This window comes from Sander vitreus, chromosome 8 (genome assembly GCF_031162955.1).
Source record: "Sander vitreus isolate 19-12246 chromosome 8, sanVit1, whole genome shotgun sequence".
NCBI lineage: Eukaryota > Metazoa > Chordata > Actinopteri > Perciformes > Percidae > Sander > Sander vitreus.
Window position 1 is genome coordinate 20,365,352 of NC_135862.1, and position 20,596 is coordinate 20,385,947.

The 20,596-nt window shown below is 39.5% G+C and overlaps 3 protein-coding genes across 5 annotated transcripts; 1 reads left to right on the forward strand and 2 right to left on the reverse strand.

The window, feature by feature from the left end:
- Positions 1–140: 140 nt before the first annotated feature.
- On the reverse strand, positions 141–10,633 carry hdac10 (histone deacetylase 10). 3 transcript variants are annotated; one of them, XM_078257403.1, is made up of 20 exons: positions 10,302–10,633; positions 9,063–9,197; positions 8,846–8,942; positions 8,626–8,723; positions 7,716–7,820; positions 7,541–7,609; positions 7,321–7,447; positions 6,497–6,562; positions 6,358–6,417; positions 4,031–4,120; positions 3,822–3,928; positions 3,635–3,702; positions 3,131–3,368; positions 2,899–2,989; positions 2,698–2,783; positions 1,854–1,910; positions 1,656–1,737; positions 644–832; positions 372–531; positions 141–260 (listed from the first exon to the last, which is right to left on the reverse strand). In XM_078257403.1, exons 1-20 carry the CDS (start codon positions 10,364–10,366, stop codon positions 229–231), a joined length of 2,022 nt encoding a protein of 673 aa, XP_078113529.1. In that variant the 5' UTR covers positions 10,367–10,633; the 3' UTR covers positions 141–228. The 3 variants fall into 3 exon arrangements, with proteins under 3 accessions (XP_078113529.1, XP_078113531.1, XP_078113530.1); XM_078257405.1 differs by lacking the exon at positions 10,302–10,633 and adding an exon at positions 9,706–9,884; XM_078257404.1 differs by lacking the exon at positions 6,358–6,417.
- A 1,104-nt stretch (positions 10,634–11,737) lies between these two features.
- On the reverse strand, positions 11,738–13,192 carry aplnr2 (apelin receptor 2). Its single transcript, XM_078256247.1, has one exon. The coding sequence runs from the start codon at positions 13,190–13,192 to the stop codon at positions 11,738–11,740; it is 1,455 nt and encodes a 484-aa protein (XP_078112373.1).
- Positions 13,193–17,454: 4,262 nt separating this feature from the next.
- LOC144522384 (endonuclease domain-containing 1 protein-like) lies at positions 17,455–19,648 on the forward strand. The gene is made up of 2 exons (XM_078257421.1): positions 17,455–17,826; positions 17,997–19,648. Exons 1-2 carry the CDS (start codon positions 17,533–17,535, stop codon positions 18,591–18,593), a joined length of 891 nt encoding a protein of 296 aa, XP_078113547.1. The 5' UTR covers positions 17,455–17,532; the 3' UTR covers positions 18,594–19,648.
- The last annotated feature ends 948 nt before the right edge of the window (positions 19,649–20,596 follow it).

Consider the following 20,596-nt stretch of genomic DNA (forward strand, 5'->3'; position numbering starts at 1 on the left):
TTAATGTGTGCATCAAAAGCACTGTAAATCAATGTGACAATCAAACAATATTTTGATTCATTTTGATTATGCCGTTTTAAAAATACTATTTATTTTAGGGTACAGTGTGAATGATAAAAAGCACCATTTGGACAAAAGAATCTGGCAAAAAAATACAACATTTTATTAAGACATTTGGTTGACGTGTTTCAACTGATTAAACTGACAAAAAAAGAAGTAGGATTGGCTTCAGTGCTCATCACCTCCTCCACTCTCTGGTGCTGTTTTTAGGAGACAGAAATTCCAATTAATGTAGTACAGGTGAATCTTAATTTCTGTGGATGTCACATTATGAGTAATGTTTTTATGTGATGCTGCTGTTGTGAACTCACCTGTAGTCTGCAGTAGCTTCCAGTCCACCTGCAGTCTGTGTCTCAGTCTCTCCAGTGCCTCCACGTCCTCTGGTAGAGGAGAATGAAGCTTCCCTAGAGAGGGGGCAGCGTCCCCGAAGAGAGAGGAGGCCGTGGGGCCGACACAAGACGTCTCACCTTCCTGAAATGACAAAATAACTGACCACTAAAGTAGAACACCTGCCATCTAAACCTCCCCAAAAATGAAGCAAAGGATAAACACTTATACTTCCTCCTCTTCTCCTTCTTCTTACCTGCATGAGTACCAGTGTGTGTCCTTGTGCGATGCCCTGCAGCAGGCCTGTTAGTTGTTGCCACACACTGTCGCACAGCCCGCTATCTGGCATCCGAGCCAACAGAACCAGACTGGGGTCATACTCATATCCAAGAGGCAGAAGGAGGCCCAACACAGCCTGTGTAAACCCTGACACGTCACTGCATCCCTGTAGGAGGACAAGCAAACACACTTGGGATGTGACATCTGTCATTTAACAAACACAAACACCCCCTGCACATAAAACACTCACAGTATTATTTCAATATTTAGTGAAATATTCCAAAGTACATTGTAAATGTGTTCCTATTAGAAGTATTTAAGATCTCATGCTATCTATCTATATATATATATATATATATATATATATATATATATATATATATATATATATATATATATATATATATATATATATATATATATACACACACACACACAACCGCCCACCAAGAGCCTGGGTCTGTCTGAGGTTTCTCCCTAAAAGGGAGTTTTTCCTCGCCACTGTCGCACTAAATGCTTGCTCTTGTGGGAATTACTGGAATTGTTGGTAATTTATATAAATTATAGAGTGTGGTCTAGACCTACTCTATCTGTAAAGTGTCTCAAGATAACTCTTGTTATGATTTGATACTATAAATAAGATTGAATTGAATTTATATATTATTACTTATTTAGACATCTTGATATGAGAAGTCATAATACGATCATACAGGCAATACTGAGTTAAGCCCTATTCACATGGGACTAGTATTACCTGGGGACCTCTAGTAATTTGTAATAATTGCAGAGGTCGTCTGTGATCTTAATCCTGTGCAAATCTGCCATATCCGTAATTTGTCAAATTAATTTCTAAATCACAAAAGGTTCACGGGTAATACTAGCCCCGTGCGAATAGGGCTTTAGCATCCAGTACAGTATTGCATGCACACAGAAAATATGACTTGATAAATGCTCTGAAATGTGATTTCTACTACAGTAATACACAGTACCTTCTTCAGACACACAGAAATGTGATATTTGCATTTCTGTTCCTCTGGCTCCCTGTTGCTGAACTGCACCACAAGCGTTGTCCTAAAGATGGAAAGATTTCTGTCATCATGTTGGGGACAGATGTCTTTTTTTATTTGCTCAAAGGGATACACGTTTTTAATCACAGTCTAATTCAGGGACACAAAAATGATATTCACCCATCCTCTGTGCCGTGACTCGAGACCCCCGCGTCTCCAACACACACGACCAAAACCCTGCATGAGGAGAAAGCCGTATTAAATCAGACTGATTTACTCATATTCAGCTAAGTCAGCTTGTTCTTTAAAGGAAACTTTCATCTCTTGAAAACTGTATTTGAAGCTGAAATCCCTTCATTTGGCCGCACCACAAATGAGAAAAATGAACCAAATAACAAATTGACACCAAAATCCCAAAAACTCAAAACAGCTTAGCTTATAAACATTTTTAAGTGAAAAAAATAATAAAAATCTACGTTGTGGGGAATACGCTTAGTCGTTTTCTTGCTGAGAGTCAGATGAAAAGATCGACGCCACTCTCATATTTGTCCATCAAACATGAAGCTACAGCCAGCTGCTAGTTAGCTTAGCTTAGCATAAAGACTTGAAACAGGGGATAACAGCTAGCCTGGCTTTGCCCGAGGGTAACAAAATTTACCAGCGCCCTTTAAGCTCACTATAACATGTTATAACTCGGTGGTAGGCATATCTGGCTACCTCAGATCCAGGCTGGACTTTCCCCCGTTTCCAGTCTTTATGCTAAGCTAAGCTAAGCATCTCCTAGCTTTAGCTTCATATTTAGAGTACATACATGAGTGGTATCAATATCTCCTCTAACTACCAAGTAAAAACTACCAAAGTAAGTACTTCTAAGTGTATTTTCAAAAAAAGTAGAGCTATTCCTTTAAGGGTGGATGTTTCCTGCACCGAGGCATGCTGTCTTATTAATGGATCCCCTTTTCTATCTCAGTAATATTAAAACATACAGTCTCTGTCCATATGGATTAGAGCCACATTGCTATACCTGTTGCGGAGAGCAGTTGCAGCATGCTGGACAACACACATCATCGCCATGGAGACGTCAGGGACCAGCGCCAAGCCATTGCAGATCTGAGAGGCAGTAGTTAAATATAATGACATCAGCCTGGAGCTCATATAGGCAGGTCGGAAAAGCAGATCACATCACAGCACACGAAGGAGAAGACAAATAACATCCAGACTGTACCTCATTCCTCTCCATTTTCTCTACAAGGGCAATAAGACTGGAGAGGGTTGTGAGAGCATCGCTGTCATCTGCATCTTTGAGGAAATTCTCCCTTATTGTGAAAAAAACAAACACATTTTTAAATAATAATAATAATAATAATAATAAAGAGCCTTTTAAACTCAGCTCCTCTGATGATAAACTTCCTGTGTCAATAATAAGATATAAAGTTTATTGCTATGAAAAATGTAACCTCAGTTTGTTGACTATAACCGGGTGCTCTGATGAGCTGAAGCGTTTACATCCGTCCGGGCAAGCCACGTCATCAGGGAGAACTAAAGCAGTGCGGACAGCAGGAGCGACACGTTTCGGAGGCTCTGGCCACACCTCTTCCTCTGCACTTTTCTCCTCTTCTACCTTCTTCAGCTTATCTTCTTCTTCTGCTGCTAATTTAATGCGCTTCGTGGTGACATCAGAGGTGGGCAGCTCAGCTGGAGAAAGGAGTAGGGAATTATTTGATGAAGCAGTGAATATAAACGTCATCTCTGACTGAGGCCAACATTAGCCGATACTCGCATAACACACCTGAATCTCAGGCCGACCTGTCAGTGGCCGAGTTGCATTGTGGGTTATATGGGGTTTTATATATATATATATATATATATATATATATATATATATATATATATATATATATATAGTTAAGAGGCTATTCTTTTTAAGGAATAGCTCAAAAGAAAAAATGTGGATGTTATACCTGCATGTTTGAGGCAGGACCAGTACTGCCTATGAGCTGCTCGGACACAGTGAAGGGACTCAAGTGCACTGGAAAGAGAAAAATGACTTATTTACACACACACACACACACACACACACACACACACACACACACACACACACACACACACACACACACACACACACACACACACGCTGAGACCGACCTTTCACAGGGACCATCGAGATTTGCAGGTCGAGGCCCAGGATCTCCAAGCAAAGTTTGAACTGTTTGACACACAGACTGGGGGAGGGAAGTCAAGTTGTATCCTCCCTGGAAAACATGCACACAATAAAACATTTTAAAACCAAATGTTCCTCCAACATGATGGTAGCAATATGTACCTGTATGTTTGTGTTGTATCTGCGGCCTGACCTCCAGCACAGCACACAGTTTCCCTCCTGCGAGGTTCATCAGGAGGTGAGTAAGGTGGGCAAAGATGTCCGGGCTGGCACACATTTCACCCTGAAAATAAAGACCCATGTGCAGTCAGTTTACCATATATTGTGCCAATGATGGCAAACAGACTGGACACAGAGTTTTACAGTACTCACAAGTCGTGAGATTAAAGGGCAACGAGACATAAGTGCAAGGGGTGCACAAGCATATGACACTACATACATTCAGTGGCCACTTCATTTAGCCTGACAAGCCAGACCCACATCAAGATGTTGGGTCTGGGAACTCACCATTGGCAGGGCTCAATCCGAGGGGCGGGATAAACGGTTGTCTTTCAAATTCCCTCTGCACCCAATAGGCAGTGTTGGGCAAGTTACTTTTAAAAAGTAATTAGTTACAGTTACTAGTTATTTCTTCCAACAAGTAACTTATGAAAGTAACTAGTTACTTCAGAAAGTATCTAGTTCGTTACTTTCAAGTAAATTTTTAAATGCTCAAATGTGACCCCACCTCCACCTACCCCTCTTTAATGGAACTTAAAATACATTTTCAATTATTTATGATAAATCTGAATATTATAATGAAATTTGAAATGTAATACAATGCATTATTAACAGAAACAATGTACACAAATCTAAACTATTTTAATGTTGCTGTGGGACAAAGTGAGACTAGCCTCCAATCAAATGCCATGTATGTAGATAGTACATTTATATAGGGGATCGATACAAATAACACAACAAAATTAAATTATGCTTGTTAAGCACTATACCAAAAATAAATAATATATGTGTGTGTGTGTGTGTGTGTGTGTGTGTGTGTGTGTGTGTGTGTGTGTGTGTGTGTATGGGGAGTAGGTGATAGAGCAAGGGCGAAGTGAGAGAGTGACGGCGATTAGCTTTGGAGCGAGTAGCGACTCTAGAGTCATATAGTAAAAGAAACAAAGTGTCTCCCTTGTTCTTTCTGACCACGGTGGAAAATCTGTAGCAGGAAAAGTTAACCCTCTCCTTGATTTCATAACGCCATACCTATCTATCTCGTTGACTGACTCGCTTGTGTTATTCTTGCAACGTGTCGTGTGTCCGACTATGCGTGCTTTCGAACAACCGCCCAACTCTACCTCTGATTGGCTCACCATGACATTTTACTCAACCTCAGCCAATCATCAGCATTTATACGCTTGCGTCGTGCACTGCCCACTAACCAAGGAAGAACAGTAAAAAAAGAGATCTAGTTGGTCTGATGAAAAAAACAGCTTCAAATATAGTAACGCGCCACATTTTTTGGCAGTAACGGCGTTATTAAGATGGGAAGAGTAATCAATTAGATTACTCGTTACTGAAAAAAGTAACGCCGTTAGTAACGCCGTTATTTATAACGCCGTTATTCCCATCACTGCCAATAGGATAGCGCTAGCTACAACCAGAGCAACATTTGTTGATAGATTAAACTTTTGCTGTATCCGGTCGTCAAAACTCCGAACGCAGCTTCCTTTTTTAAGAATGACTTCAGTGCTTAAGTCCAAGTCTTCCAGAGTCGCGGCCAAAGCCGATTCAAAAGACCGGTGTTCGCCAGCAGCAGCAGCCATCTTCTTTGTTTTCAAAGTAGCAGGGAATTCACGCGGAACCGTCGCAACTCTGCCGTCCTTATGTTAAGCCCGCCCACCGACTCTATACACAATGTGATTGGCCTGACCAGAATTTGGTTTTTCCAGCTCGCAAGCCAACGGAGAGTTTCTAGACTGACCCTGGCTGCAAATTACATTTGCTGCCACTACGGTGCATCTAGATTTCTAGGCTACACTTCATTAGCAATACCTGTAAAATCTAATACAATGCAACACAACTGCCATATTATATATATATATATATATTATATATATTGCCATAAACTCTACTTTTATGATGCCTATAATGTTCAAGTTTTTGTGACATTGTCATGGAGGTGTTAATTCAATTGTATGTTTTAGTTTAATGAGGGCATAGTTAGTGATGATGTTGTACTGGACTGCATTATATTCAGAGGCGTTTCTAATGTTCTGACCCCTCAAGTATGTAAATGGTACATTATAAACAAAAACAACTTTCAATATAACGTAGTCCAGTACAACACCACCTTTATCTATGACCTGAATAATAAACAATGCCTCCAAAAACGGAACACAAGTAGAATTTATGGCAGAGCTGTTGTATTGAATTGCAATACATTGTACAGGTGTACCTAATAAAGCGGCCACTGAGTGTAAGGTCAGCATACACAGAAATCTGCAGAATCTGGCATTTTAAGCTATGTATATTCAGTACCTCTGGGTCACCGATGGCTGAGTCAAAGCCTGCACACACCAGGACCAAGTCTGGGCTAAACTGTGACAAAGAATCACAAAATGAATCATATATTGACATAAATAATCTCCAACACATCAGTATCTGCAAAACGGCTTACCTCGTATGCGACTGGCAGAAGGATGTGACAGAAGACTGAAAGATAGTCACTGTTCTTCATTCCGACCTGAAATGTCACACATATACATATATATATATACACACATATATATATATATATATATATATATATATATATATATATATATATATATATATATATATACTACATATACTACATATATATATATATATATACATATACACTATATATATATATATATATATATATACTATATACATACACACATATATACATATATATATATATATATATATATCTCATATATGGGACTTTGTTTATAAACAAACATTCATACACACAATCAAAAGCTAATCTGAGATCAGATTTAAGGTTTCACATTATGAATGCAAAAATACAGCAACATTTTCTGGTTTCAGCTTAAAAAAAAAATCAGTAAAGCTGCTCGTTTGTTCCTAACTGCATTATTTTACTTAGTGGTCAGAAAGCATGTTGGGCTCTGTTAACTCATGATATGAATGATCATAATTTGAAAATGTAATACATTTAATTATTCTTTGATTAACCGATTAAGGTTATCAATAGTAAACATGAGTTGCAGCCTTAATTGTTTTTTATTAAAAACTATGTTTTTATACCAATTTCTTCTTCAATTTTTCAAAATACAATTTATATTATTGTTAAAACAGAAACTCCATAAAGTTTTTACTCTTATTACACTATTATTTTTTTCAGTCAATACAAAAGTGAGGCAAAGATAAAGCAAGCAGCATTTTTAAAAGAAGGCCTAACAAATTCAAAAAGGATTTACAATAACTTCAAGTATTTGTTTGGTTACTTACTTTGTTCCATGGGACATTTATATTGAATCCTGACCCTTTCTCTTTGCCAACACTGTTGTAGTCTGATTCTCTAAGTTGAGGCCAGAATTTCTGATGCTCGTAGCGGTGCCATGAGAAGTAGAGCACGCTGGGAATAAAAATGTAGTATGCAGAATGTATAATGCCAGAAGACAAACATCCATGTAAACAATTCAGGATCCTTCAGATAGGAAAGACTCACCTTGGATCATCTTCAAAACAGTACTGCACCCCTTGACCATGATGTACATCCCAGTCAACTATCAACACCCTGAATATATAATATAAAAAATATATTAAGACGTAAATAAATATATTGTGGCACAACTAATACTGTAGGTCTTGCATGAATAAAAAATATATATATCTAAAGTTACCTTTTAACCCCATATTGTTGCTTGGCATATTGAGCTGCTATGGCCACATTGTTGAACACACAGAATCCACTGGCAGCACTGCGCATACTGTGGTGTCCTGGTGGTCTGTCAACGATGACAGAGAAGTGGTACACATGTCAAGATTTATGCAGTAATTGATGAATAATTGAGCCTATACAAAGAACAAACGCCGTATAACTGACAAACGAACGCTTAGTATTTAGTTTATGATGATATAAAGTTTTTTAAGTAGCTGATTTGAAGCTGTAAACAATATTTGGTATTTTTTAGGGGTTGCTTAAATGCTATTCTAGTTCCATACATCCCAAATGTATCTCTAAAAGTTTATTTATATCAAAATTCTCAAATAGTTAGGATATTTCTAGTTTGTATAGAATACTTAAACTGGTTATCGTTCAAGCTTCATCTCTGCTATTCAACGTTCTCTACTATTATTATTATTATGAATTATGTGCCTAGAACTTTCTATTTCCAGGTTTCTATTGTATTTGATAGAACTTGAGACACATTGTCCATCTATTCATCTTTAAAAATGTATTTTATTAATTGTATGAGGAGTGACTCACTCAGGTTTTTTTAATGTATAAAACTGTTTTTTTTCTATTGTGAGCTTGATGCTTGATGAAGGTCTATGAACGAAACTTTGCTTTCTTGATTAACTTAGTGCTGACAGTGTACGGGAGTTTCCTAGCTTTGCATGACAAATACTAGAATATCAGTTATGACCAAATAATTACATGCCTATCAACTTATCAATAAATAGACTAAACCTTCCAGCACTGGTACCACAGCACCAACACAATCAACAATGAAAAAAGAGAGACTCAGACACATTTACTGTAGCATCTGGGTACAAATCCGGACTGCTCTAACTGGTTAATGGCCTCACCTGACCAGAGCCATGCCGTTCCTCACCTTCCCCGTCATAACACTGTCCACAAGTTGCAGTGCGGCACCTGCAGCCAGCTTGGCACAGTGATAGATGTTCTAGGACAGGAAATGAAAAAGAGGAATGTTTACAGTATGCCAGAAGTGAAGCTGACCTGTAGATACGGATAAATGACAACAGTTGCAACTCAGCTAGTAAGAATATTAAGTGTAGGACTAACTGGGTGGAAGTAGACGTCACCATACTGCAGGGTGAACTCTTGCAGGTCCTCCAGAGTCATATACGGGGTCTTCTTCACCGCCTCCAAGTACTCCTCACTGTTAAGAGCAGCAAAGTGTGTGTAGCTGAGTGGCTTTAGGTATTTACTTCAGCCCTTACATAGAGGTAGAAAAATGAACTGAACCAGGTGGGGGCTCTCTGTCGACATCAGGACTGACCTGTGAACCAGCAGGATGTCTGCGTCCGTCGCCTCGCGGACTGGTACGGAGACACAACGATCAGCAAGACCGGTCTTTATCAAAGCTTCATGACTCACTGTCAGACGCTCGGGTACCTCAATCTTACATACAGGGCTGGAGAAATTAATTATTTAAATAATGATCCATACAGTTACATTTTGAGTTTAAGATTTGTATATTATTCTAGGATGTTTTGATCTGTATCTTTGATCATTTGAAACTAATTCTTTTTTTTCCATCATTTGTAGTTTAATCATTTTATTTTTATGTACAGACATCCAAGAAAACAGATAACAGAGGTGAAAATGAAGTGAAGACATTCTCCCAAAAGAATACAAAAAGTAGTATAAACAAAGAAGAATTGGTGCTGAGAATGCAAACACATTATGGTAAAAGTTGTTGTTTTTTTCCTTTTGTACTTGTTTGGTCCATGATTTATGTGCATAATAATAACCATATGGCACAAACACAAACAAATCTCTCCTAAAATATGCGAAATTATGTCAAAGATACTTGTTATAACGTTGTGTCTAACTGCCAAAAGCTGATCTATACTGATGTATCAGTCACAAAATCAAACTCTTTTGAAAAAAAAATAATAATAATTTGTCCATATGCTTACACTGCATTAACACAGCAGTTGAGCTCGCCAGCAAAGAGTAAATAAAAAGTGCTGAAACAGAGAACAAATTAAGTAGCAACTAAACTGTATGAGAAAAACACTGACGACAAAATAAGACCTAACGAGGACATTTGCAAACTTAAATCGACTTAAATGCTAAATGGGTCAACTGCGGGTGCGCCTCACTAACCGTCCAGGCTAGCTACAACGAACCGCAACTTCAGTTCCTACCATTAATTTAAGACCAAATCGCCGATCTGAAGTAACGATTTACTACTTCGTGCGATATAGCTAGCTACATTTTAACAAATATTTAATCAGTGATACCATTTGGGTTAACTAGCGTTAGCTGAGTTAACGTTGCGTCACGTTACTTGTACCAACTATAGATTGTAACGTACGCTACGCTATATGAAAGGTAACGTTACTAACAGAGGAATACAAATAAGTGAAAAGTACGTTAACGATGACTTTACGACGCAGTCGTGGTAACGTAAACTTAATACGAAGCAATTAATTCAGGCTTAACGTTAACGTTATTTGATTACCTCGCTAAAGTTATATGTACCAAATGTGTCGTTACTACATGTACTTACTCAACCCAGAGCAATTTGTATTTGGTCATCTCCTCATCATAAAGCAATGCTGTTCCCATCTTCATTATTCCTCAGACCAGTCAAACTGCAACACATATAGCAGCGTTTCGACGACTTCCTCCTGTAGTAGCAGCAAACTGTTTCTAATATAAAATGAAGTAAGTCAGAGAAAAAGACAAAGATGGAAAATCAATGACTTTCACCGACAAGTGCGCAGTATAACGGAGACCGAGCATGGATGTACCGCCGGGTATTAAGAGAACTGGAGACGTCCTTTCTTTTCTGCATTCAACATTCACCATTACAAATTAGTCTTCTATGAGTTTTATGGAGGTTGTCAAACAGTTTAATGGTGGATTAGCGCCACTATCTGGACGGGGTCAGGTACTTGCTTCTGCAGAAGAGACACGTATTCTTTCAAATTGAAATATGGGCTTAACTACTATTACTTATTCCTATAAATGGAAAAATGCCAGATATATACGTTTTGTTTTTACTGGCTGGAAGCTGCTTTGGTTTGGATAGAAATGGTTGCCACAAATTCAAAAAGGCAATCTTTTTTATAAGCTTATATGTAATATTTTTGCACAGGCCTACACAAATATTTTATTAGAGCAATCCATCACTCTTATGTAGCCTAATAAACACACACATATATAAATGTTGTACATGCGATAAGAATGTTCATAATACTTAAACCTTGTTTTAAACCTTTGCTATATACACTTTATTTGAACACTTGGCTTACCTTACACTTACACCTTACCATACAGTTTTTTAATGTTTTTATCTTTATGCTTTTAAGTTTTTTCAGAATTTTATGTTGTTGTTTTATACTCCTGAAGTAACATTATTTTATTTGAACTTAATTTTTTATAGTTAAAATGACAAATACAATTGGAATTTAACTATATTGGCCTGCTGAAAATAATTAATAGCTATTGTATTTTGTTCCTCTTCTGAACCAACATTTTTACATATTTATAGATGTTCTAGGCCTATATGTTCTTGCAATTAAAAAGACAAATGTGAGTTTACATGATCCTTATTTTAATAGAAAAAAACAACAGTGCAAGACAAGTCAATAAACAACTCAGAGTATATTACTAGTACAACATATAGATACAGATCAGATGACATGAGAACATTTGGTCTGGCATGACTTTCCTTTTAGAAAGGGGTGGCATCTTTCCTGTGGGAAATGTGCGGAGTGAGAGCAGGGAATTTTGTCTATGAACTCATGAATGTTCATTTGATAAGGATGTTATTTTGAAAATATTGACCTCTGACACAGTTTCTTTCAAAGTTTGAAGACCACTTTGGAATTAAGTCTAGTGTTGATTGTCTTTTACAATACTGAAAAACACATCACATACAATGCTGCTTCATTGTCAACAAACAAAAGTTTCACACTGGTTCCTCAATGTGAAATTCCATCATTTTGAAGCAGTTATCTCAGCAATCATCCCACCAACCTCCCCCACCCTCTCCTCTTCTCCCTCCTCTGTCCTATCTGCTGTTTCCTCTTGTGTTCTTGTGGGAAAAGCCGAACTCCTTTCCTCTTTCTCACCTTCATCCTCCTTTCCCTCCCTTTCCTCTCCTCCTCGTCCTTTCCTGCTCGTCCCGCACAACACAAGAAGAGCTCCTCTGCATCTCTTCCTGAATGACGGGTCGCATGCAGCGTATAGGAGAGGATTAAGGCAGGAGTTAAGATAAGCTAAACAAGTGACATATGGCTGAGCTGCCAGTAAAATCTGATCTAAAGAGCAAGAATATGGGACAAAGCCAAACTCCAGCAGCATTGAAACCGTCTTATTAACATGCAGAGGCAGCCAGCACAGGAAGAAAGCCATCACTAAAGTCACGATGACCCTGAGGAGTCTTCGCTGGCGCCTGCGGTCAGGACGAGGGCCCCGTCCAAAATGTCGGCTGAGGAGCTGGGCCAGTGAGCAGTAGCAAACCAGCAAGATGACAAGAGGAAGCAGGAAGCCAATTAGAGTTGATTTAAGACTCAAGGTGGCCGTCCACCACATCTCTGCCCTCTCCCGATCTCTCTCTTCTAGCTCTGCTCCAATCAGCATAGAGTAATCCATCTGGCAGGAGAGGAAGACTGATCCAGAGTCAGTAGTAGGATGAATTTGCTCCAGCTGCCAATCATAATCAGATTCAGGGTCTACCTCTACCTCCCTGACAGAGCGCAGCAGCAGACCAGGAAGTGCCAGCACGCCCGCCAGCACCCACACCCCTCCAAGTATCCACAAAGCCCTGCTGGGGCAGCTCTGTGGGGCATGGTGGCTGGAGTGCCGGCGTCCAGTCAGAACCCAGTACCGCTCCACACTGAGCATGCTCAGGCTGAACACACTGGCATACATGTTGAGCGCAGTGAGGAAGCTGCTGATTTGGCAGAGGGGTTGCCCAAAAGGCCAGTGGTAGCCCATCGCTGTGTAGACCGCCCACAGAGGAAGAGTCACAAGGAAGCAGAGGTCAGCTAACGCTAAGCTGGCTATCAGAGAGTCTGTCAGTGAGCGGGAGGGACGAGGGATGGAGGGAGGATAGGAGGAGGAGGAGGAGTGAGAGGAGGGTCTTTGTCCTGAGAAAGATCCACAGTTCTCCTTGTTCTTCTGAGGAAATGACCCATGGTGAAATCTACCAGCACTGTTAATGCTCTGCTGACTGGTTCTGAAAATGCCAGTGCAACAAAGCTTTCCAGTTCCCTTCCCATCGGCTCGGTCCAGGTAGGCCCACAGCACCAGACTGTTGCCGAGGCAACCAACCAGGAAGGCCAGCAGGTAGATGGATGGGATGATGGAGAAGGAGGGAGACCAGTCACTGTAGTTGCAGTGGAATAGAGGAGGGGTAGAAGGAGAGGGGGAGGTGAGGAAGTCTGACATTTGTGCCACCGTCTCTTTGGTTTCTATATCAAATAGTTTGCCATTAAAATCATTGGAGGTCCCAATATTTTCTTGGCAAGCTGAAGTTTGGTCAAAATAATGTCTAGAAGCACAAAGTTCAAACTCCTGCACTGGAACAGTTGTTTTAGATATAAGATGCAGGGCCTAGATTCCAGTAGTAGACCAGTCCCCTGTTCACTCTTACTTCTTCCTCAGTCCGTTGACTTGGATTGCCTGAAATTTCAATTAAACACTATGAGATTCTAAAACTTTTGCAACAGGCACAAATACTGTAAATATTGTATTTGCACAGCTTGTAACAACAAGGCAACATTTAGCTACACCAAAGATTTTGTTACACACGTTACTTGAGGAATGTAGTTTAGGAATTTTGGACTAATCTGCCCAAGAATGCTGTAAAGTTAAGCAGACTTTTTTACATGCAAACAACAACCACATGATAACATTGTATGTAAATTGTGTTTTCTTGTCCATCATCATACTATAATAAATAATATCACATAAAGGATTTAATTAAAATCTAAGAATTAAGCTGACTTTGAGGCCGTTTTAGGCCTCTCTGACACCATTTAAATTAATGGTTTCATTCCTACAACAATCAAAAGGGAAGTTTCTTGATCAAAAACGCAGAAAGAGACACTTCACACTGCACTAATAAAGTAGCTCCCAATAATTAGAATGAAGCAATTGACCCTTTTAGGCATTGACAGATGATTAGTTAATAATGCAGCATGTGAATCTTGTGTCTGTTACTGTTAACAAGGTTAACTATATGCTGAAATTATTTTTTTTATTTGATGTTGTATGTGATGGGATGGTGGAGGGGGGTACATGGGTTGTGATGTGTTTTATATTTCCCTTAATTGATGAAAATAAACATAATAAATAATAAAATAATAAAAAAAGAAAAAAAATATTATGCTGAAATTGTTTAAATTCATTCATTCATTCATTGCAGCCTTTATCAAACTGCATGTTTTGCATGTAAACGTTGCACCCAAGCAATCCTAAATAAGGGGCTGGGTCTTGAGAGGAATTATGATGAAGCTCACTTACCTCAGGCTACTTCATCAGCTTGGACGATGAAATCCTTTCTAAGATGCTGCGATGATCATTGTGGAGCAAAATTCAGCCACTGTCCTCTCATCCTGTCTTCTCTCTCAATCTGTACATCTGTACTGAGCTAGAAAGTGTGCCTTCCTCTCAAGCCTGAATATATAGCTATGTGCCACACACACACACACACACACACACACACACACACACACACACACACTCCTTTCTCTTGTTCTAAGACCAGACCACCCCAGCAGAGTGTTACGAGACCTGCAAACACCCCCCCACAGCACAAACCTACACACCTCCCAAGAGACACAATATAACCCCCCCCACCCACCCACTGCAAACACACACAAACCCGAGACACACAAACAGATCCCCCACAATCCTTTAGGCTGCTCATATTCTCTATGCACATACAGTACACAAATGTGTGCAAACACTAACAGACTCTTTTGTGTCTCACATGTTCACGCTCAGTGTGTATACAGTCATCAAATGTAACAACTCACACAGAGCACAAACAAATAACAGCCCTCACTTTCATAGTCTGACCGCAATATCAAATAGAATAGTGAATGTATGTGAGGCTGCCTTCATGAATATATTTAAATGGGAATTTAAACCATTATTCTGTATATAGCTGGTGTAAAAAAAGAAAAATACTGACAGTTTTCAGATGAAAGTAGATCCTGATCCACAGCTGTCCTATCTCTTGCCATAAGGAGGATGCCAATTCACAGTATGTGTGTATTAAATGACAGTCAGTGGGGTGAAGTACTGTACGTAAGTACAATTTTGAGGTACTTGTACTTTACTCAAGTATTTCCAATTTATGCTACTTCTTAACTACAAGGGAAATACTGTACTTTTTACTTCACTGCATTTATTTGACAGATGTCCGTTACTAGTTACTACAGTTATTACCTCCTACATAAAATGTGTCTTTGCGTTTAAGTGGGCAAACTTACTATAACTATGACCAGTAACTGTCTTACTGAATAAACAACAGCATATATTTTTGTAATAAGTAAATTGTTATCATAACACATACTTTTTCTCATGATTAAAAGTTCAGTGGCAGCTGACTACTAGGAATGAAATGGTCAGGTTAGGTGTAAGATGTTAGCTGTGTTAACAGCTAAATCAAATTTGATTTTGAACTAGAAATTCAAGTCTTTGAATTTCAATAGAAACTTGAACTTTTACAATATTACATTCATAAAATAATATAATTTAAAGATAGCAATAGTGGAGATTCCAATCGGAGACGTTGCAGTTCATGGTTGGTGTCTTATCCCCTGAGCCTTTATGAGATAATGTTATGTTACTACATTTAACAATAACAAGTACTACTATACAAAACCTCTAACTCTAAGGTAGATGTAGTCCACAACCTCCTCAACTTCACCTTCAGAGATGATAATAAAAAGGAGTTTTAGTGGCATTTTGGCTTTTATATGTTATTTTTAAGTGCTGTTATTGATGGACGGATGGATGGACGGATGGATGGATGGATGGATGGATGGATAGACGGATGGACGGATGGATGGATACAGTAGGTCAGCATGGGGTTACAGTGTAAACAGTAAAGATGTCCCAATAGTAAACAGGAAGTGTTTGTTACCACAGGGGCAGAGGTCATGGTGCCATCAACCTGTTGTTATGGAAACAGATGTTTCTAAAAACATTCCACAGTCTTTTCTCTCACAGAAAATGGTAGTGAACACACACACACACACACACACACACACACACACACAGACAAGGAAAGAAAGGCAGTAGTAAATACAACTGTTTCATTGAGAAGAAAACTGTAGGCTGAGGATCACAGTGGGAAACAACAGGGGAAGAAAGCGCTGCAGTGTAACAAAAGACTTTGGAAGCCCACATAAAGATTGACAATCTTCAGAGTGGACTGAACTACAGTATCTGTATTGACAGTGGTTTTTAAATCCATGCATCATATCATCCCCCCAATTCCTGAGAGAACAAAGGTGTTTGAGTGGTGAGATCAATCCACAGCTTAAAAGAGCAGCCTTCAGTATTCTGGTGCAGCTACCACACTCTACAGGCTTTCAAATTTAAACTGACATCTGAACACTTATACACTTGATCAACAGGCAGTGTTTGATACAACTGTTTGCACAAAAACTTCGTACAGACATTCTGATTACTGGGGATCCCCTGATTTGTCCTCCAGCACCACCATGAATTTCTGTTGGATGTTGAGTGAAATGTCTCAACAGCTATTGAATGGATTGTCATGAAACGTAGTACAGACATTTATGCCCATTGTAGCATTCTGCTAAAAGCACCACTGTGCAGTGCTTAAGTAGTTCTCACAGAGATGCTAACACGTCTTAATACCTAGGGCTCCTGGAGAGCAATGTTGACAGTGGATTGTCCTGGTGAAACAAAGTGAATTAAATTGCACTTGAAGAGAGGCCTCATTACAATATTCAAGGTTCGGTGGTTCCTGGGGCTTAAAAACACATACCTGTATTATCCTGTATTAGCTTGATGATGAAATATCCAGCAGCATTGCTTAATTTGATTGTCAGCTACCAGAAAGTTTATTTCTGTTCTGGATATGTTTGGCTAACCTTTTTCTAGGCCTTTAAAGAGCTTATGACACAGATGGGAAACTGTAACCTATGAGTTCATTATTGTAATGGGGCTTGAATGAAAGGTCTCAAATATTAAACATATTGAATGACTGTAATGGTCTTAATATTATTTTTTTCAAAGCTGACATTTTGTCTCGTCATTGCAGGGAATTCACAGGGTTTTATTTTAGAAAGGTTTACAGGAACACTTAGTGCAAATGGAAAAGAGTCATCATTAATGTTATTAGTTATTGGTAAAATGTCTTGCTATGAAAAAAGGCCTATTGGCTGTGTGGATGTGTTTGGACTCTTCTTGGCTGATATCCCCTCACTCTCCTGGTTTTCAGGATAATAATTCACTTCAATTATAAGATTCCTGTATAATTTCAACCTGAAAGAGGACCAGTCAGACAGAATTACTCAGAACTCCTATGTGGTTGCGCAGGAGGACTTTTAGGATCTCTAAACTGTAATGGCCAGAGATGGATTTTCAAACATGGCAATAGTTTGGCTGCTTGTAAAGTGAAAAAGATAAGAATTTGCATAATATGCCTGGGATGGTATGAAGCACAGAGGAGGCACATACAAGTCCACACAGCAGGACGACGTTTCTAAAGGATTAAATGCTCCGGGGAGACTGCATGATTCGTCATGATTGTCTACAGAAGGGATCAAATGCTCATCTGTCTTCTTGTAATTGTGATGGCAGGAGCAGAGGTGAAGGAACACCTTTCACCTGAGTGTAAACAGTTCCTGTACATGGGCACGTTGCCTCGAGGTCTTGAGGAGCAGCATTTTAAAAAGATTTGCCAGATCTATGTGGGCAGCCCAAGATTTGTCACCCTGTACGACACCTTCAACCACATCCCCGTTTATTCTGCGTACACCTTCAAGCGCTCGGACGGCTCCAAGAAGGTTGATGTGCCTTGGATGTATGAGCCACAGGTAGGGGCTGAGTATTGGATTTGCTGTCTATCCCTCCTTTAAGAAAAGCATACTTGCCAATGTTAAAGATAGGACATTTTGGAAAGATCCTTTGGCAATCAGTCTTATCTGATAATCTACTTACTTAACACATTTTTAGTTTTTAATAATGTCAACGTTTATCCTGACAGCTCTCCACAGTGTCTGAATCACGTGAGATGCAGCCGTTCCCTTCAGAAAACCTCCACAGTAGTTTTGAGGATGCTCAGGCCGTGCTTGACGACTACTCTAACACTGTAATCTATGAACGTGGTCAGCTGAATCCAGACGAGCACCAAGCCCACCCTGATGACAAAGCATCCACCTACACCCTGACAAACGTGGTCCCTCAGGTCCGAGAGTTCAACATTGGTCCCTGGAAAAACCACGAACACATCATTCGCAGGCGGCTCAACAACTACTGTCGTGGCACCGCCTATGTAATCACCGGGGTCACTACCTCGGGGCACACAATCCGCCGGCACAACATCAATCGCCTGGGCATCCCCACCTACCTCTGGTCGGCCTACTGCTGCATTGATTTTGACCACAATGCACCGTACTCAGAGCGCTCTAAGTTTCCTGCGTTTGCAGCTCATGGGCTCAACAACAGAGAGGATAACAAGGTTCAAGAGATGACGGTGCCGCAGCTGGAGGACTTCCTGAAGGGGGTAACTTATGTTGGCAGCTCTTTCCAGATCTTCTATGACAACTGTGTTCCTCCTAATAGTGCCCTGCATCACCCTTAAGAAAATGGAGATGGGTCCTTCATATTTAGCATATATATTGATATCCACATCAGTGTCAATAATATTCAACATTTAGAAGCTGATTAGGAGCAACTCATTTCATTAAATATTTAATTAATTTATTCTAAATTTTACAGTTTTTTGGGGTAAATCAAACTTGTTGCCCACGTCTCAATTTGAATTCCATTATCCAACTTACAGTGTTCCATCCATGTACAGTGGCCACTTATTTGCTGATTCAAATTTTTGTCATACCACTATTACCCTGCATTTCGTTATAATTGGACTGATCTTTACTTATTTACCCAGTATTTACTGTTTACAGTAAAATGAAATAATCTCAGTTAAAAAGTCCACTTACTAGCTTTCCTGAGCTCCATTCACGTTAGAGGATCTGGTTGAAAGCTGTTAAAAACTATTAAGTGGACCTTTGAGCTTAGATTTTGTTACATATACTGTGCCCGAAGGTCAAGATTGATTCTCAATGTTAACATCTGAGTAAAAATCCCCTTTGTAACTAACTATTAATTATTATTTCAATGATGTTGTATTTGATGGTGCATTAAGAAGTTTTTGTTGGGCATGAACTCACCATGAAAACCCTATATGGTTGTACAACTCATTCACTTTATCTCACGGTAACTAATCTTAATGATTGGGAACTACACCTGCCTCTGTAGGCCTTTTGTTCAGCACAGTTAAATTAGACCAACAGTTGTACATTTTGCATACAGCCTCTTAACTGTAGCGCTACTATTCACTTCTCTTATGGGAAGTCACACAGGCAAATTCAGGACAAACTGGGCCAATATCCAGATTTTATTATACATTTTATTATCCTCTAAAATAATATATTTACAACTCTAGTTTTACTGGTCAATGAAAATTTGAAATTTGTTTCCCTGTTAATCAGAATAGAAAACAGTAGTAAGTTGGGTTCAGCCTTTTTAAGTGGTACCATTTCTTCTGAAAGTTTATTTGGATTTCAAACGGTTCCAAGAAATGTGAACTACAAAAGCTAAATAAGTTTAAATAAAGTTGGATGTACACTTTGACTTTGTTCATTTGTCAGGATCTGGTAAGATATCTTTGGTACAGCAGGTCACAGATGCTACAAACAACATCAAAACACAAAACAGTGAAATGATCCAACACTAAGAGGGCAGATACAGATATAGCCCCAGGGAGAATTGTACAATTAGTGACCGCATTTAGTTTGAGTGGATAGCTGTATCCTGCCAGCTGGCATATGCCACAGTGCCAGATGGTCAGCGCCACTGTTTTGACCAGCAGCAAACTGTTAAGAGCTCAAAATACATTTCACATCGTTAAATGTGCTCTAAGCGATGTCACTCGTTTTTTAGGCTACATTTTTTGTGACATACAGCAAACATCTCCTCACTATATTAGCTGCCTGTCCCCTGAACACACTGTTAAAAAACGCGGTCTCTGTAGACAGCCCAGGCTCCACAAACGGCAACACAAACAAACTGTGCCAACCTGCACCACGAAACATAACAAAGTCTTCCAGCGTTCCGACAAGAAGGATTTGGGAGTGGGGGTTGTGGGGTTAGTGCGCAGAAGCACGGAAGGGAAGGGGAGGGGACGGGATGAGGAGGAGGGATGGGCGAGCTAGCCTCGTTTTGTTTTAAAATACTTTGAACGTCAACAAGAAGTGCTGTCACCCAACATAGCTTAGAGCACCTTTAAAGCAACACTATGTAACTTTCCCGCTTCGGTCTCCCTACAGGTTGTCTTATTGGAACTACAGCTGCAGCTAAAAGTTACATAGTGTTGCTTTAATTAGTAGAGGGAGACAGTGTTTATGTAATATTTGTGTAGCTAAACACCTTTCTGTGGAAAAGACATCCATCTATAAATTGCAGGAACGTCTGTCTGTCAGTGTGTGTGTGTGTGTGTGTTATGCGCATATCTCTCGAACCGTTAGTCCGATGGATGTCAAACTTGACAGGTGTCATGCTACGGGCACGAGTAAGTGCGGT

Excerpts from the sequence above, each read along its gene's own strand:
- hdac10 (XM_078257403.1), bottom strand. The coding sequence starts at position 10,366 with ATGAAGATGGGAACAGCATTGCTTTATGATGAGGAGATGACCAAATAC. Across the intron at positions 9,198-10,301 it reads TACAAATTGCTCTGGGTTGA|CCCTGTATGTAAGATTGAGG; the intron begins GTAAGTACATGT and ends TAATTTCTCCAG. Across the intron at positions 833-1,655 it reads TTTCTGTGTGTCTGAAGAAG|GGATGCAGTGACGTGTCAGG; the intron begins GTACTGTGTATT and ends GTCCTCCTACAG.
- aplnr2 (XM_078256247.1), bottom strand. The coding sequence starts at position 13,192 with ATGTCAGACTTCCTCACCTCCCCCTCTCCTTCTACCCCTCCTCTATTC.
- LOC144522384 (XM_078257421.1), top strand. The coding sequence starts at position 17,533 with ATGATTGTCTACAGAAGGGATCAAATGCTCATCTGTCTTCTTGTAATT. Across the intron at positions 17,827-17,996 it reads CTTGGATGTATGAGCCACAG|CTCTCCACAGTGTCTGAATC; the intron begins GTAGGGGCTGAG and ends TTATCCTGACAG.